Raw genomic sequence first — 18,842 nt, forward strand, 5'->3', positions numbered from 1 at the left:
GTATTGGTTTATTTCGATTTGGAGGGACTGTCAGGCATGTCTGAAAGTGAGTAACTTTAGTAACTTGTGGATCAGCACTGAGCAAGACGCGAACTGTTTAGAACGATTCAGTCCGATTTAGTGTACTGGTTCGACCGGTTCACTAAAAAGAACCGGTCAAAATTAACGATTCTTTCACGAACCGGCCATCACTACTTCTCTCCGCACAGAGGGCGGAGGTACAAGAGCTTGTGTGTGTTAGCATCTTCAATTACCTCACACAGATATAAGCACTGGACATTTCAAAAACTTTTAGCCTTTTATGTTCAAACCGGAGTCGGACAAATATGGAGAGACTCAAGAAGAAGTGACAACATGTAGACAACATTTCTGAATGGTTAGTTGATGAATTTATGTAACGTTAGCTAATGTGTAGTTATCTTCTAGTCATTGATTAGCATATTTTGTCATGATAATCTATAAATCTCATTCCCATGGACGGGGCTTATGTCAATTTTAGGGTAAGTGATGTCACTCACCCGGGGGGGGGGGGGGGGAAGCTTGTGTAGTCCCTACCAGTTAGTTGTAGTCCTTAAAAAGCAAAATATCTCCCTTTGCTTTGAACAGATGTTGTTTATGCTCAAAAAGCAACATTACACACTAACAAAAGTTAGAAAAGTGAAATCATAATCAACCACCCCTTTAAATGCAATTAACAAATAATGTAATTATACCATTAAAAAGTAAGTGTCAGTATAATAATTTATGTGCTATTTTTTGCAGTTGTTGTTATTAAACTGTTCTTGTTTTTTTTATGGAGAGCTTTGTTAATCAGGCCAATAAGAGACTAACTACTGCAATGCAACTGCTGTCAGTCCCCTAAACACAAATGAAGGGCTAAAATGATCTGACTGGGCTGTGGGAGTCTGTGATACACAGAGCCTCCAAGGGAGATAATGGGCTAATAAAGCTGATATATGCTAGCCTACAAATCATGCTACATATCATGCTACATGCTCTGAATCACTGGTTCGGAACCAAAGATTCACAAAAGTCTCATAAGTATACTGTATACATGTGCAGCGGCAGCAGCTTTTTACGGTTTTACGGCATCAAATTGGGATCAGTTCATGAGATCGGCCAAATTTAGTGACTGCTGATTGAGTCATAGAATGTGATTATCGGCCGATACTGATCTGTAACCGATCAATCGGAGTATCCCTAGCTGTGACTGCTGTGACATTCGTTGAATTTGTTTTTCGTGCCTATTAATATGGGATCATTGATGTCAGGTTTTTATGCCTCTAAATGCTGCTTTAAACCGATACCAAGCTATGGTTTTATATGTAGGGCAGGCAGTGTCTTCCTGTCTAAATGGGCAGTTCTTTGCCAGAATGGTCAATAGTAAATAGTCAAAAGTCTGACTGCACGAGCCCATAATATTACCAGTAAAGTTCACTCTAGTGCTGGTGGCTTTACACGGTCAGTTCTTGAAAACGGCAGGAAATGTAAGTATCTGTAATGTAAACAATTATAGATCGTAGTAGATGTTCTGCCCACACAAACACAGAGCCATTAGGATCACATCACCCTGCAGAACAAGAGCATGCACGCGTGTGTGTGTGTGTGTGTTATTTCCTGGGTCGTGGGCCTTTCCCATAATTTCTCCAGTGTCTCTTCTGTTTGCTTATTGCTTTGTCCCCCCTCTCTCTCTCGTTTCTGTGTTTATTAGCCCATTATCTCCCTTGGAGGCTCTGTGTATCACAGACTCCCACAGCCCAGTCAGATCATTTTAGCCCTTTATTTGTGTTTGAAGGACTGACAGCAGTTGCATTGCAGATCATTCTGTCTGTTTACTTTGACTTCATGCATGTTGAAATATACAGATATATTGAGTATGCATGCAATTTGGAGCCTGTCATGCGTGCATGTGGTATATGTATTTAATCTAATTGGAACCTTTTGCAGTTGAATACAGTTTTTGATTTTATTGATTGTGCGGCAGCTCTACTTCATAAAATCAAATTTACATTTTTGGGTGAACTATCCCTTTAAGATATCCCTATTGGCAGATGACTCTACTTTGTTTTTAAAGAACGTGTCCTTTATTCCTCATGCTATTAATGTATTTATTTGTTTTGTTTATTTGCCTTTTTTCATCTTTGATAATTGTACTATGTAAACCAAATCTGTTTCTGGATTAATGGATGAGCAATTACTGGAATGAAAACAGCTTGGTGTAGTGATGTTTCTCGTTTTCCTCGGGACGGTGTGGATCTGTACTTTATAAAGCAACCCTTCCATTTCACCATTTTAAACAGGATCTATTATGCGTTTTCTTTTTTCAAAAATCTTGTTCACTTATCCGCCGGCCAATCAGAGCAAGGAGGGAGGGGCTTCGTAGAGACTAAACGGATATATATATATATATATATATATATATATATATATGTTTTTTTTAATCAAGTATCACAAAATTTAAATGAATCTCAAAATGTATTCATATTTTTAATATGCATATTTGTGAGATGTTTCTATTTTTCATGGTAAACTCTGGTAAACTAATACTAAAAACACCTGTAAAACCACTTCCGTTACTTAAAAAAAAAAACATCAACTGAAAGAAAAAAAGGTGGAAAAATAATTTAGTAACTAAAATAACAAACTTAAATAAAAACTAATTTACATATTTTTAAGCACACAACAAAATAATTCTAAATATTAATACAAAATATAATAGTATCTCAGTGATTCTAAAATAACTTTAGTGTTGGTGTTTCAGCATATTGTACAGAAGTGTAGGTTGTTGTTACTACAGACATTTTTGGTTGTTTCTTTCACTGATGTAGATTGGAAAGTGTGGTTACTATAGTAACATGTCTGGTATAATTGCAGTAGGCAGTGAGATCATATTTTTTGCGCTTGAACCTCTAATAATAATTGTCACAACCGGTAGCAATCATTTGATTACTTTTATGATGAATGAATGAATGAATGAATGAATGAATGAATGGATGGGCACACTTCTTGGAGCTTCACAAACTTGGGCACTGTTCAATGCCATTACAAATGCCATATTTAATATGGATTGTGTTCGGCTAAAAAAGAAAGTCATACAGCACCTATGGCTTAAGGGTGAGTAAATTATAGGATCATTTTTATTTTTGGGTGAACTAAATAGACAGAACAAACCAATCAACGAAATGAAAAACAAGTGTGCAAATTAATCAAAAAATAAATAACTCAGGGGCTGTTTACACGACACAGTGTAACTAAAAACATAACACTTTTTGTGCGCTTTGGCCATGCACTTTTAAGCATATCGTTTTCGTGTAAACGTACCCTCAGTGAAAACACAGGAAACTGAACTAAACTAGTGCAAACCCACACAAACATACAAAGAACAGAGATACACCCTGACAATAATAATAGTAGCTGGCTGTGACAAAACATTAGGGTTTCTTGCACTTCTTAGACTCCTAATAATATGCATAACAAAAATATGAATTGAACCCCTAATAATACTGACAAAAACAGTAAGGTTTGAAAGGTTTTGAAACAGTTCATGTTTGAATTTTATAATAATGCTTCTGGAGAAGGTCTCGTTGCAGTCTCTAAGGTTGTACTAAAACATGTCATCACCATCTGGTACAAATAAATGTCTGCAGCAGACTATAACTGTGTGATTTTGTATCTGTGGGACACTGCTTGCTTGATTTTCATTTAAACAGTTTGCTTCTAGATAAATGTTACTTCTTTTACAGATTAAATATTTATTTCTGATCATAATTACAGAAAAAGTTTATTTTTCTGATTTAAATCTCATTTGTTGTGTTCTCACTCAAATTTTTCCTCATTCCAGAATCTTCCTCCTCGGGAAACGTCTTAATGGACACAACAACAACACGCGCCACAACTCGCCCTGTTACCGTCACCATGACGACCACTTCCACCTCCACCACCACCACAACCAAATCACTCGGCACGACGACGACGACGTCGACGCCGGTCACACGGAGCACAACGACGGACCGCCAGCCTCTTCCCGAGGCCTCCATGCGCTCCGTCCCTTCCTCTGTCCTGCCCAATATCGCTGTGGAGTTCTGCAGCCCCATCACAGACTCCACCCTCACCTGGCCCAAAACACGACAGGGTCAGGTTGCCAAGCAGCCGTGCCCGCCTGGAACCATCGGTAAGTTGCTTTTCAAGGAATCACTTAGCAACAATCCTGTCCATCATTTTAATTGCCCGCCCCCACCTCCCCATCCTCATCTTTAATAATCAAAATACCATATTTGAACGTTTTTTCCAGGGAAAATATTATTTCCTTGACCTAGCTTGAAAAATAGCTTGAAAGTAACTCTACAGCCTTGCTTCATTCAGTATACGCTCATCATTGAATATGCAAATTAGGCTACGTTCACACTGTCAGTCCAAATCCGATTCTTTGTGTATCCAATTTTGGTTTGATCTTAATTTTTGTTTTAATATTATACTGCTTTGATCTGTTTACTTTTTGCAATGGTCGCTGTTTTCTACATTATATATAGTGTTATTTTTGGTAAACCATTAGGGGGTGTGTTTGACCTGCAAACAAAATCATGATTATTATTTATAATGATAGTGCAATTGTAATAATTAATGATAATTGTTGTTATTATAATTTCACAAAAACACTCTATATTGTCCCCTGTTTTTTAATTCATAGATATGCATTTACATTTAATCATTTAGCAGATGCTTTTATCCAAAGTGAATTACTAATGATGTGAATAACAGAAGCAATCAAACCAACAATAGGGGGACAACAGTAGCACAGTACATGTAGCAAGCTTTTTAGTTATTTATGTATTTATTTTAAACCCTTATGTTGTGTTTCCCTTATGTTCAGGTCATTTTCACTCGGAGAGGATTTTCTTTTTCCCGAAAATGTTAGTTAATATTAATGCAATGGACTAAAACTTTCTGACTTTGCTCACACGGGGTATAACTACAGTACTTCCCAAAATTGTGGGGGGTAATTTTTTTTTACATTTTTGGGAAAACATTTTTTTTCCTTCATCTTGGTAGACTTTTGGTGTTTCTGATCAGAATGCAAGCTACAATAAAGCAGCTTTAAATCTCTCGCCACGCCACATCATCACCAAATATTAGACTCAATCCCTCGGCCAACCTGTCCTCCCTCAACTAGGACCGGCCCTGCACCATCATAGATAATAACACGTGATATTTCAATGATATTTTAACCTCTGAACTAGGTTTCCATTTCAGAAATCTGGTCACCTTAACCAAGAACATGCTAGCAATTATACAGTGACTCCTTGGCCAGTTTTTACAAAGCAAATAAACGCGCTTTACTACATGTTTAACACCATGTTTTGGTAACCCCGGTGTGTTGTTTGGATTGCACTTTTTCTCTCCGTGGTTATTAGTCAATCTCTGGATGTGCAGCAGACACACAGCGTGAGCAAAAATAACACAAACGCAGCACATGCATCAAACACGCCACAGCTCGCCGAGAAATATCATCCCTTCACTCTCTCTAGTTCTCTTTCATTTTGTCATCTTCTTTCACCTCTGTCTGTCACTCTGTTTCCTCTGGTTTTCTTTCCATAAATTATATTTCCCCTCATTTCTCTTGCTGCATTCTGCACACATCAAAACATTTCCAGTCCTCCCGACTGCAGACTGGCTGGTTTCCATGGTTTCGGGTGATTGGCAGTTTCTTCATGATTAGTTGTTTGTTCTTGAAGTTTTCAAAGTGCCAGACTGGAGCTGCAGTTGGAGGATTTGTCCTCTGGACATTTCTCAGAGTAACACGTGTCACATTCACATCTTCCTAAACTCATTAATCAAAACAACTGCAACAAAAATACTAGCATTTTATTGATCTTAAAAAAAAAAAGAAAAAAAAAAAGAAATATATATATATATAGACGCTACCGTTCAAAAGTTTGTGAAATGAATACTTTTATTCAGCAAGGAAGATTCAAATTGATCAGACTTTATAAAAAAACCTTTATATTAAACATTTAATTTGCTTTTGTTCCTCTCTTGTAAGTCTCTTGGGTAAAAGCTTCTACTAAATTATTGTAAATGTAAAAAAAACCGAAAATAAATAAATAAATAAATAATAATAATAAAAAATTAAAGCAAAAACTAAATTATGTAACAATTTTCATAAATTACTGTATATTGCATAAATCTAAAAGTATATGCAAAAATGTAAATAAATAAATAAATAAATACATTCATATATTCTAATAAAATTAAAAGCAAAACAGTTATGTAAAAAATATCAATAATTGTAAATGTAAAAACATTCTAAAATAAATAAATAAATAGTAAAATAAATACATTAAAGTAATATAAAAGCAAAAAAGTAATGTAAAACAATTAGCACAAATTGCTGTATTTTGCATACATCCTAAAGTAAATGCATAAATGTAAATAAATAAATAAAGTTATTTAAAATAATTTGCTATTTTTACAAGGATTAATACATTAATGCAATGTTACTTTTATTATAAATATTCTCCTATATGTAGACTAATGGGCTTTATGATTTGGCAATTGGCAGAGCTATATATATATATTTTTGTTATCACATTAATAATGCATGTATTTCTTTATTGAACATTGGTGTCTTAAATCAAATTTCTGTTGTCAGTCTTTTTGTTGGATCTGGCGGCAGCAGGACATCTGGAGTGTGTGAATGTGTGTGTCTCTGAGTGATCGCACCTGAGTGCTGATAGAGTCACCCGAGTGGAAGAATACGACATTTTTCCCCCCGTTCTGTCCTTCTAATTAGAGCTGAGAATGAGATGTCTCCCTCCACGAGCATTAATTGACCTTTACCACTGCACTCTAGGGAACACACACACACACACACACACACACACACACACACACACACACACACACACACACACACACACACACACACACACACACACACACACACACACACACACACACACACACACACACTGCAGTGATTTTATCTCCATCAAAGGAAGTAATTACACATTCTTTTACGATCACAGACGTTTGATCACAGTGTTTCTTGTCATCTCTGGATAAAGCAGTGAAGGACGGGACTCTTTTAACGTTAATATGCATGTGTTTACGTTCCTATAACAAAGCATGATATGAACACACAACAGTGATAGGCAGAAATGGCTCATTTCTCTGTGCAGGGACAGCCATGTTTGCTTGCCAGGGGCCCGAGGGACTGTGGGACCAGCAGGGGCCCAACCTCAGCAACTGCACCTCCACATGGGTCAACATCATCAACCAGAAGGTTTAAGACACACACACACACACACACACACACACACACACACACACACACACACACACACACACACACACACACACACACACACACACACACACACACACACACACACACACGCAATATTAACAGATTATAATAACAATTATTAGTAATATTATTATTAATAACTGTTATTATTATTTATAATTGTTTAAGCTATATCTGACTGGGCTAGAGTTTTTATCTTAGTAATTTTGTATCCTTAAAACTATCTCCCAATATCCTTATGGTTAAATTGACTGTAAATACACTTTTTAAGCTTATAGCCTTGAGGTTTACATCCCTGGGAAACTTTTGTCTAAAATGACTTTCATGGTATACTGTACATAGTATCGCTCATGGATTTACTGGAAATTAAGTGACTCATGACCTTGGTAATGTTTATCGTCACACTCTACTGTTTCAGCTACAGGAACACTAACACCTAATCTAACACCTTCAGTTTTGCTGACTGTAAGAAAGATACATTTTCATGCAGCATATTTAGTGGATCACTTCATTCAGATGGTTCGTGTAAATGAACCAGATAAAAAACAAACATTCAAAAGATTATTATTTTGAAGTGAAATGTTTTGTTAAAGGTGATGTGTGCAATTCGTCCTATGCTAAACACGTTCTCTTATGCCAGCTTAATACGCAAACAGAGCGGTGACTAAGCAAATTGTTGGTTGATCCCCCTGAAAAGTATTACAGTGTGTCTACACACACACACACACACACACACACACACACACACACACACACACACACACACACACACACACACACACACACACACACACACACACACGAACACACATTCTCTCCAGTTTGTGTGAAGAGTTTTGACTCAGTGTTCACTGTGTGTGTGTGTGTGTGTGTGTGTGTGTGTGTATGTGTGTGTGTGTGTGTGTGTGTGTGTGTGTGTGTGTGTGTGTGTGTGTGTGTGTGTTGTAGATCAGAGCTGGTGAACCTGCTGCCATAATCTCCCGTGAGCTTTCTGAACAGACCAAGGGCCACATGCATGCGGGGGACATCACCTACACCGTACGGGCCATGGGTCACCTCATCGACCTGCTGGACATCCAGCTCCGGAATCTCACCCCTGGGGGAAAAGACAGCGCTGCCCGGAGCCTCAACAAGGTACTGTGTTTATCATACAACAATAAAATATCAAATAAACACAACATTTATCAGTCGAATGTCAAGTCAAGTCAAATTTATTTCTATTATGCTTTTCGCAATACACATTGTTCCAAAGCAGCTTTACAGAAAATCTTGGTAATGTTGATGAAAGGGATAATGTACATTCAGACAGTTATTATCTCAGAATAAACCCCCGACAGGGTGATGAGGACACCGGCGCGAAGCGTCGTTATATATAACAAATATAAACTTAGTTATAATGAGAGGATTTGCTAGCATGCAGAACCCCCTCAAAAACACCTGCGTTTTTGTTCAGTGCTAACTTAAACACCTCTGATTGGCCATTGCGTTCAAGATATGCTTGTGACTGGCTACATTTCTCAACACTGCAAAACATGCTGTAAATAGAAACCTGTGATGCTCCAAAGCGCAAACACGATATGCACTGCATCGTTTGCCAAATTTGTTTAAGCAATAAGATATTATTACAGAGAAAAACCATCCTAGACCAGCAGCTATGGGCAGCTTTTCCCTTTAAAAACAATCAGAAGCAGCAAGAAACAGTGGTTTGAGTGAGAAAATTCCACGCTAATCACAAGTCCGTGTCCAGTGGAAGGCTAAACAGAGGTGATAGTTTTACATTTTGTGACAAAATAAAACAAATCAAGCAGTTTTGCTGTATAGTACTGTATATATCTTGAGTATACCACATTTATGTGGATAAAGTTGGATATAATAAACAACTTTATATATAGAGCTGTGCGATAATACAGTTTACATTTTTGCAATGATTAGTCATTTATAAATATAAATGTTAATTTGGATTCAACGTGAACACTTTATGGTCTTTCTGGTCCAGATTATTAATTATAGGCATAGGATATGAAATTTAACATATAGAAAGTGAACATCTGGACAACAATCAAACATTGTTTATTTTGTTTTTCATGTGGCAAATAGTAATGGATGATAACACAACAATACACTGCCTTTCAACAAAGTGGTGGTTTCTAAAAATGGTTGTGCAGGAAAGAGTGTAAAATGTGTGTAGTCTTTGGGTCAGAACATCTGTCCATTCCGTACTGATTATTTCACGGACAAACAAAGCAGAATAATAATGGATGTACAGTTAGCCGGTCATTATTACAGAAATAAACCCTAACTGGGTGATCGAGACCCTGGTGCAAAGCTCATTACACAGCTACTTAGCAGATAAATAAATAAAGGGACATGAAATATTGATCTGAGTTGAAATTATTCTGTTATGTGAGAAGAAAGAGAGCACAGAGTGTGCAGTAGCAATGAATACAATCTCTGCTTCATGTTGGAGTCCTGATCAATCTGTCAGTATTTATCTTGTGATAATGACCATCTGACTAGCATTATCCTGCTTATTACACGGCTACTTAAAGGTGCACTCAGACATTTTTTTTCTCATTAGTGAAGGAAGCAACTCGGGTTCTCTTATTTTGTAAAACAGTGAAAACATACAAAACTCTAAGGCTGCATTTACACTGCAGACGCCATCTTCTTTTCAAAGTGATCCATATCCGATATCTGCATTTACACTATACACTTGGCGAAACAACCCACGGTAGTCGTCTGACCCGGATAAGCTTAGGCCGAAAGGGAAGTAAACTTCCTGATCTGCAATGGACGCAGATGAAATGATAATAAAAGCTTTTTTCCTTTCCACACCATCTTTAAAGGTCACTGTCTCTTCGGCCCAAAGGCTCAAAAGATAAAACTTCAGCATAAATCCACTGGGTTGAGCCTTCGTCCTTCATTGCGCCATTGAAAAGAATCATGTGATGGCAGTTGGTGTCCACCTGAGTTGACGTCATTCGCCACTATCGCTTTTTCAATGACGTATAAACTTGCATTGACAGGGGAATCTAATCTGTCCTCTTACATGGCAGACACAAATGCATGTATCTGGTTCATATCAGATTTATTTCCACATATGAATGAGGCCTGAGACAGATCTGAGAATATCGGAATCCATGTGTTTTTTTTCCTGCTTACACGTTTGTGGGTCATATTTATATGTCTGTATATGACGTATATGGTGTATGTGACGTGTATGGTTGCAAGCCACAGCATGATGTGCAACACCTAAATGATGATGTTAGCTTGTTTCTAAGCTAATAACACAATGCACTAAGCAAATATTGCGTAAAATTGTCCCTTTTAATCAATAGTTTACAGAATTGGATGAAAATCCAGGTGTTCTCTTGCATATCCAGCCAAAGTGCTGCTAATTTAGCAGAATATCCTTGAAAACTTGCCATTAAGTGCATTTGAATGTCTTTCAAAGACTCAGTGCCATGAATCTCACAAGCTTTGTCAAATACAGTACATTTTTCTTCCTCAGAAATGTACATTGAATTCAACATGGCAACAAATATTGCGTCCAGGTGGACATAAAAAAAACTTTACCTTGAATAAAATAGGTAAAAGCCAGCCAATCAGATTAGAGCTGGTGGAGTTTTACATGCAAAATGCATCAAACTGTTCTTAGACATGCCGCCTGAGGCTGAAAATCAAACTAGATGTATCTGAACTCCATTGGACGTCATGACACATATACCAGACCAGTTTAGACGTGATACTGAGTCAGTGTCTGACAATGGTTTGAAAAAGCTAATCATAATTATTGTTATTATTTTTTACTTTACCAGAAGACAAAGAAAAAAGAGAAATTGACAGAAAGAGTGAGCAAGATAAAGCGTGAATGAGAAACTTCCTCTTTGATGCAGTCGGTATGGAGAGCAGGAGAAGGAGAGCAGTGGGTGTTTTTTTAATGATGTCCGTGTTTGTCAGGATGAATGATCCCCTGTGTTTCTCCTCGCAGTCAGCCGTCCGTTTAAAAATAGGTTTTACTCGGGCGAAGAAAAACTCTCACCGCCCTGAGCCTCCTATCGCTCTGAGGACATTATGCGGCATGAATAATCACCGCTGTTATTAAAGTTTCTGTGGAGTTAAAGAGGTTCGCTTTGACGTTATTTTCTCCAGACCTGCGTGTTGTTTGTCGTCACACGCTGACGTCTAGATCAGACACTCAGTGAACAAAGACGATTTATTTAGACATTGTGTGCGAGTGTAGGTGTACTAATATTACACAGGGTCCTAAATTAACAATCCCAGGAACCAAGTGCTAATAAAATTTGGCTTCAGTGAGAAAATAAAATATGAGGCGATAACTTTAGGAATTGCAACATTCGCAAACCATGCAATTAATTAAAATGTTCCAACCCCAAACGTATTATATTAAGACAAACTTTAAAAGACCCTTTTTGCAAGCAAGTGCTCAAGTTACAAAAGACAATCTCAAATTAAAGACCAACATATTTATTTAAAACTATAAAAATATACAGTACTGTTAAAAAAAACTTAGGCACGTTATTATTTTGCTTTAGTGTGTCAGTAGGAAATATTAGTTTACATTTCCAAACATTACATTTTCTGGTGAAAATACTAACGTGCCTCAGACTTTTGCACAGTACTGTATATTGCTGGTCAATTTTCTAAATGCATCCACCATTAGCAGGTGTGACAAAAAGTACAGTTTGGATCCTGACAGCACAGGGCCGGTTTACCGCTGGTCACTTAATGCGTTTTTTACTGATCAGGTAGATATCTGATTTGTTAAAACGGCTCCATTTATACAGAAATGTGTTTCTGCAAAACGAATATAAATCAAATTATTTATAATCAGCTAATTTTAAGATCAAAGGCCGCAATAGGCATCAGCACTGGTAAGATCATTTAGTCTCACTACTTTCAATGAAGATGATTCTGTTTTAAGCGTCTGCGACTTACTTTCAGTTTAATTTTAAATCCATCTCGAATGCGTTTTCGCAGGCATTTACACGTGGGACCCTATTTTAACAGTCTAAGCGCATGGTATAAAGCGCACGGTGCAAGTGCACTAAGGTCGTGTCCGAATCAACTTTTGCTAGTTTAACGATGGGAAAAATGGTCGGCGCACCTGGCGCATTGTCTAAAAGGGTTGTCCCTATACTCTTAATGAGTAATAGGTATGTTTTGGATGTAATGTATAATAAACCAATCAGAGTCTGATCTCCCATTCCCTTTAAATGCCAGTTGTGCTCGCGCCATGGCTGATTGCTATTTACATGGTGGAATTTGCAAGCGGAAAGACTGAACGCTTCTCTTATGAGGAAACGGATCTGCTTTTGCTCGATGTTAACCATCTATGGGACAAAGTGTACAAGCATTGTGGGCCCGCCTATAGGCTCATATTACTAACACACTCTTTAAATAACAAAAAAAATATTGCGACATTGACTTTAGACCGGGTTTCAGTTGGTCATTGGCTCAGTCTATTTCAGTTGCCTCAAAATGGCAACGCACCAATTATGCGCCTGAACAAACCTCGTTTTCAGACCAGCACACAAATGGGCGCAAATGCATTTGCTATTTAAACAACGTGGCGCAGGATGTAAAAATAATAACTGCATTCTGCCAAGGATAGGGCCCCTGGTCTTAAAACACATGAAGTGACCAGGACTCAGAACTGCCATTTTTTTTTCTGTAAAATAACATAATTATAATTGTTTGCGTTTTGCAGACACTTTTATCCAAAGTGACTACAATGCACTAAATGCATTGATCAGTTCATGCATTTCCTGGGAATCAAACCCAAGACCTTGGTGCTTCTAGCGGGAAGCTTCTACAGGAACGCTCAAAATTAATTAACTTGGCTTTTAAGACTGTAATTTTCAGATTGGGAAGCCCAACCGTGGCACACAAACACCTGTTTTAACGCATTTTCTGTGAAATTCACACTTTCTTTCCACCCACATTTCTGCAAACTTCACTTTCCACAGCAGCAGTGATCAGTGAGCGTCACACTCACACCTTTTAACGGAGGGCGTCACACTCCCCTCGCCTTCATGCTAATTAATGTAAGTGGTAATTTTAAACCCAATCTGCCTTTGAATTTCACAGCTGGTTGATTTAAGCTGCTGTGAGTGCAGAGGTAGAGCTTCAGACTCAACCAACATCTGCTTCAATACCTAGATCACTGATTTAAAACATATCAGCTCTGTTCAAAATCTAGTGAGCCATCTATTGGCACTACGTCTTTAAAAAAATCCAACCGCATAAGTGAGGGAAATGTGCAACATTAGCAGCGGCTTGTGCAAATATTGAACAAAAGCACACTAGAGACTCAGCTAACAATATGATACAAAAAAAAAAATTAAATTGTGGCATTTTAATTGCATGCATTTATTCTTATCGATCCTTTTCAGTGTTGAATTCAGTGTGAAATTTGTATTTTTTATATATATCATTATCGTGTTTACTAATATTTAGAATTAGCTTTTATTTTTATATTTTCAATTTTCATTTTAATTTGTGTTTGTTTTGATAATTTTTGTTCTATGATTGTCATTTTTTATTTATTTTTTTAAATTGTTATTTAGCATTTATTTAATTTCAATTTTAGTTTTAGTAATTTAGTACTTAAACTTAATATTCTTTTTTTAAACTTTAAGTTTTAATTACATGGAATGTCATTAAAATGTTTTTTTTTATTGAAACTATTCAGTGTTGAAATCAGTGATATTTTAGTATGGTATTATTAATATACTAATATTGTGTTTCGAATTAGATTTTTGCATTTTCAGTTTTAATTTTAGTTTGTTTTTAGTAATTTTGTTATGTGATTTTGTCAGTTGTATTATTATTTATTATTATTTTTATTTCAGTTTTAGTAATTGTAGTATTTCAATTTATTTAATTTTAGATAGTTACCAAGGCAATTGTATTTTTCATCTAATATTAATGTAAGTGATTCAAATTATGCCAATTTTTTGTTTAACTACTAAATTAGCGAAAGACCCTGTGCCAGAAATACTATTGCACAATGCAATTCGTTTGACTCGACCTTTTCATGCGACACGCATCTCCTTCTTGACTCGTAATTTGTTTGTCCTGACAAATATAAACCTATTTATTTCCAAAATGCTAACTGGATGTCACTCACTGGATTACTGTAATTATCATATGAGAACATGGCAGGCAGGTATCCATAACTTTCATGTGCTTCTCAGCTTGTAAAGATACGGGCGTACAGTCATGAACTGTGCGCCTAAATGTTTTGAGACACTGCCAGACGAGAATCCCTTGATTTTGCGACATTGGACTGAGCCAAAGGGCTTTGAAACACTAAAGGCAAGATCAAGAAACTTTATAGAGTAGGGAACCTGAAGAGATGCTAACAGGAGGTGCTAAAGACTGAAAGTAATGTGCTGATCTGCAGGAGAGCTGTGATCTCAGACAGGTGCTGCTAAAGATGGCTGCCGTCACACAGAATCCTCCCGCTTTAACATTCGGGCACCAGCAGAGATTGGACGACAAACCTGCCTGCTATTTATTTTTATCTGTTCCCATCCCTCGCTCTATTGTGAGACTCAATAATTCATGGACTACACACACACACACACACACACACACACACACACACACACACACACACACACACACACACACACACACACACACACACACACACACACACACACACACACACACACACACACACACGTTCATCTCAGGCCTCGATGCACTTTACTCATGTGGGGACGAGAAGAGTTTGTGCGCAATCACAACTATAATCAGAAGCTGTCAAACTGAAGGCCCGGTTCTTCAAGACGGCCTAAACCAGATTAAAAACCTTTTACCCTGTCTAAATGTAAAAACATGGAATGTTGGGATTGGGAATGAGCTTGGTTTCCTTGAGTGTTGCTCTCATTGGTGACAGCAGGGGTGTCATGGCATGAGTGAAATATATTATGTCAGTGTTGAATAATAATAAAAATAATAATAATTATTATTATTATTTTGCTGGAAATTCATCCAATTTTATTTTTATTCACTACCGTTCAAAAGTTTGGATCTGTAAGATCTGTTAATATTTAATATATTTTAATTTATTCCTGTGATTTAAAGCTGAATTTTTAGCATCATTACTCTCTACAGTCTTCAGTGTCACATGATCCTTCAGAAATCATTCTAATATGCTGATTGGCTGCTCTAGAAACCTTTTTTTTTTTTTTGCTGATTTGCTGCTCAAGAAACTGATTATTATCAATGTTGTTCATAATTCTGGGTAAACTGTAATACTTCTTTATAAGGCTTATTTGATTAATAATGGGGTGGTGATGGCGCAGTGGATAAGACACATGCCTTTGGTGTGAGAGACCCGGGTTCGAATCCACTGTGAGACACCAATGTGTCCCTGAGCAAGACACTTAACCCCTAGTTGCTCCAGATGCATGCGACCTCTGACATACATAGCAATTGTAAGTCGCTTTGGATAAAAGCGTCAGCTAAATGAATAAATGTAAATGTAAATGTAATAAAAAAGTTCAAAAGAACAGCATTTATTAGAAATCTTTTGTAATATTCTAAGTTTCTTTACTGTCACTTTTGATCAATTTAATGCATGAATAAAAAGGACTTTTTCCAGACTTTTGAACGTAAATGTATGTTACACAACCTTAGAGTAATATGTATTTTTGGTAATCTGGTGAAATAAATATTTATACATTTTATTTTTTTCTTTCTTTCTTTTAGAACTCACTGAAGATAGAATTATTTATAATAAATCAATGACAACCAGGGCAAAAAAACGTTGCGTTAAGATTTTAATGACAAGCGATTTGTTCTGTCCACGCCAGATGCAACACGACAACAAGAGGCGACACAATCAATCACAAATCTCAGCCAATCAGAAGAGAGTGTGGGCGGACTCTTTCTGCAAGTTCACAACTGACTCGTATGGACAAGTACATAATCAAATGGGGGAAAAAAATCATTTTAAAATGAATCAAAATACATATTCAGTGACTGATGCAATCTTTGCATGCAATACACTTATTTGTAAACATCTGAATGTTCTGAAGATGTAAGGAAAATTATCAATTGTATCTTTTTTTTGTATCATTATGACTATTAAGGTCATAACATGCTATTCATATTCAAATTAAACCATTTTAATATTATTATATAATTTATTTGATCTGTCAGCCGCTATGTTGCATAAATAGATATAGTTGAGAAAAATATAGTTGAAAACTGTAAATGTCCGGTTGCACTGTATCTATAATGCATAATGTATATAGAATGCATCAAACCGGAAATGTCACAATATGAAAGTAAGATGTGTTGCAAATGCCATTTGGAATTAATATGAAGGAGGTTTCCATATTGAATTTTCCCAGTGATTTTCCTGTAATTTTCTCTACAGAGTTTTCTACATTTTTTTTTTCTTACAGTGTACGACACTCTTTTGAGCTGGCCATTTCTGACATGTTGACATTTTTGGATCTGTCTCATACATGCAAAAGTGGATTCATCTTTTCCTCTGGGTTCAGTAGGATGTGATTTATGTAAATGATGCGCTTTCAAAGCCTCTCTCACACCAAACGCAAATGACACTTTAAATAGAACAGAATAGAAACTATAGATTCCCGTGGAGCCATTCATAATGGGGACGAACATTCGCTTTGTACATTTCACTTGCACATCAACACAGATTCTGTATTCCTTAAACTCTGTGCAATAATTAAATGCACATGAAATAATACAGAAATATGCATTAGAATTGCATCCACTATGGAAGAGAATTTGCTTTTGTTCAACACAGTGATTATTTGCTTAAATGGTTTGTTGTGTTTGGTGTGAAAGTCCTTGAGAGTGTCAAATGTTCTGCTTGATACTAAAGCAACTTGTTTTCTTTGGGTTTTCAGCTGCAGAAAAGGGAGCGTTCATGTCGATATTTTGTACAGGTATTTTTCCTCTTTATATTTACACAACTTTCATCACATCTGCCGTGGCTTCCGTCCCACTGTGTGTGTGTTTGAGCTCATGCATTTCTCTTCATTTGCACTTAAGCCATGTTCCCCATGTTTTTGTAAAGTCATTTTGTTTTCAAATGAGGCCTTGAAATATTTTCAACTTCACCTCTGCAAATTACCCACAATAATCCACAAGCTCTTAAACACTTCTATTTGAATAAAAGAAGTACACTGTAGCATACTTTTAATTATTATGGTAATAGTATACTTTAGATTAATATACTTAACTGCATGTTAATTGCAATTAAATGAAAATTAATTTAAGCAGTTTAAATTTATATTAAATGCAGTTATTGACATTTAGAGAGATTTTGTGACCCATTTAAGTATGACTTAAAATACATCTTTATATATAAATGTATAATTATTTCTATGTTCTTTGAAATATGATTAGTGTACTGCAGAATATACAGCATTTATGGTAACCTAAAATATATTTTAATGTAATTTCTATTGAAACATGTATGTCATGTATTTAAATATACATTTTTGGAGATGAAGGTACAGTTTAGTGCGTTTTAAATATATTAACTTTAAAATATATTGAAAAGCACACTACAGTTGAAGTTATTATAATCAAGCACTTTACATGTGCTTTAGTATGTTAGTCAAAATAAGTGTACTTCGTTAAAGCACCACAAAAGATTATTAAAACATAACGATTTAAAATGTACTTTAAGGGTAAAACTTATGTAAAGTGCAGTTTTTAAAAGTGAACTCTAGTGAAAAAAGTATATTTGAAATATATTCCCTTTTTCAATAGTACATTGCAAATATACTAACAAAAATTGTACTATCTTTAATTATATTGAAAGTATATTAGCATCATGCTTTTACCTATTTTCACAATACTTTTAAATATACAAAACTTTTAACACACTTTAAAATAATTGTACTTTAGTATATTTTCTAAAAAATATATTTTAGAAAAATATACTTTAAGTGAAAATTCAGTTTATTTTTTAAAAGTGTATTTATTTGCACTTTATTACAAATATATGTGAGGTATATTTTAACTGTGTGCAGGAAATGATCATTGTAACAATGCACTGAAAGTATACTTTCAAAATACATTATAGTATACAATTGTATTTTGTACAAAGTAGCTGAGTTTGCAATTTGTAGTATTTGGAATAAGCCAAAGGTATTAATGAGCCTATACTTTTTACCCACTACGATAGCCTTGTGGGCATATGTGCCGAATGTAGTGCCATACTAAGTATACTTGAAGTTGGTCCAATTTAGTTCTCAAATGTACACTAAATACACTTAAAGTTATGCTTTACTACAATTTAATTACAACTTAAATATACTTGCATAAGTATAAGTACAAAATTAGTTGTTTCAAAATAGCACACTTCAAGTCAACTAATTATTAACACACCTGCAGTATACTGATAATTAGTCTGGCCGCTAATATACTTAGCATATATTTTTATTTCACCAGGGTAATTAAAGGGATATATCACCCAAAAATGAAAATACTGTCCTCATTCACTCACCCTCAA

General features: G+C 35.9%; 1 protein-coding gene across 24 annotated transcripts in view; it reads left to right on the forward strand.

Moving 5' to 3' along the window:
• LOC143710812 (adhesion G protein-coupled receptor L3) overlaps positions 1-18,842 on the forward strand; it is a 347,776-nt gene that overhangs the window by 242,737 nt on the left and 86,197 nt on the right. For 16 of the 24 annotated variants that reach the window (XM_077202032.1, XM_077202015.1, XM_077202025.1 and 13 more), the window contains 4 exons: positions 3,842-4,171; positions 7,179-7,282; positions 8,255-8,440; positions 17,227-17,265. In XM_077202032.1, the coding sequence (XP_077058147.1) occupies positions 3,842-4,171; positions 7,179-7,282; positions 8,255-8,440; positions 17,227-17,265 (659 nt within the window). The remainder of the gene's footprint in view (positions 1-3,841; positions 4,172-7,178; positions 7,283-8,254; positions 8,441-17,226; positions 17,266-18,842) is intronic. The other 8 variants (XM_077202019.1, XM_077202029.1, XM_077202021.1 and 5 more) reach the window with 1 other exon arrangement.

This window comes from Siphateles boraxobius, unplaced genomic scaffold, assembly GCF_051911475.1.
Source record: "Siphateles boraxobius isolate OS27281-9 unplaced genomic scaffold, OSU_SipBor_1 48, whole genome shotgun sequence".
NCBI classification, from domain to species: Eukaryota; Metazoa; Chordata; class Actinopteri; order Cypriniformes; family Leuciscidae; genus Siphateles; species Siphateles boraxobius.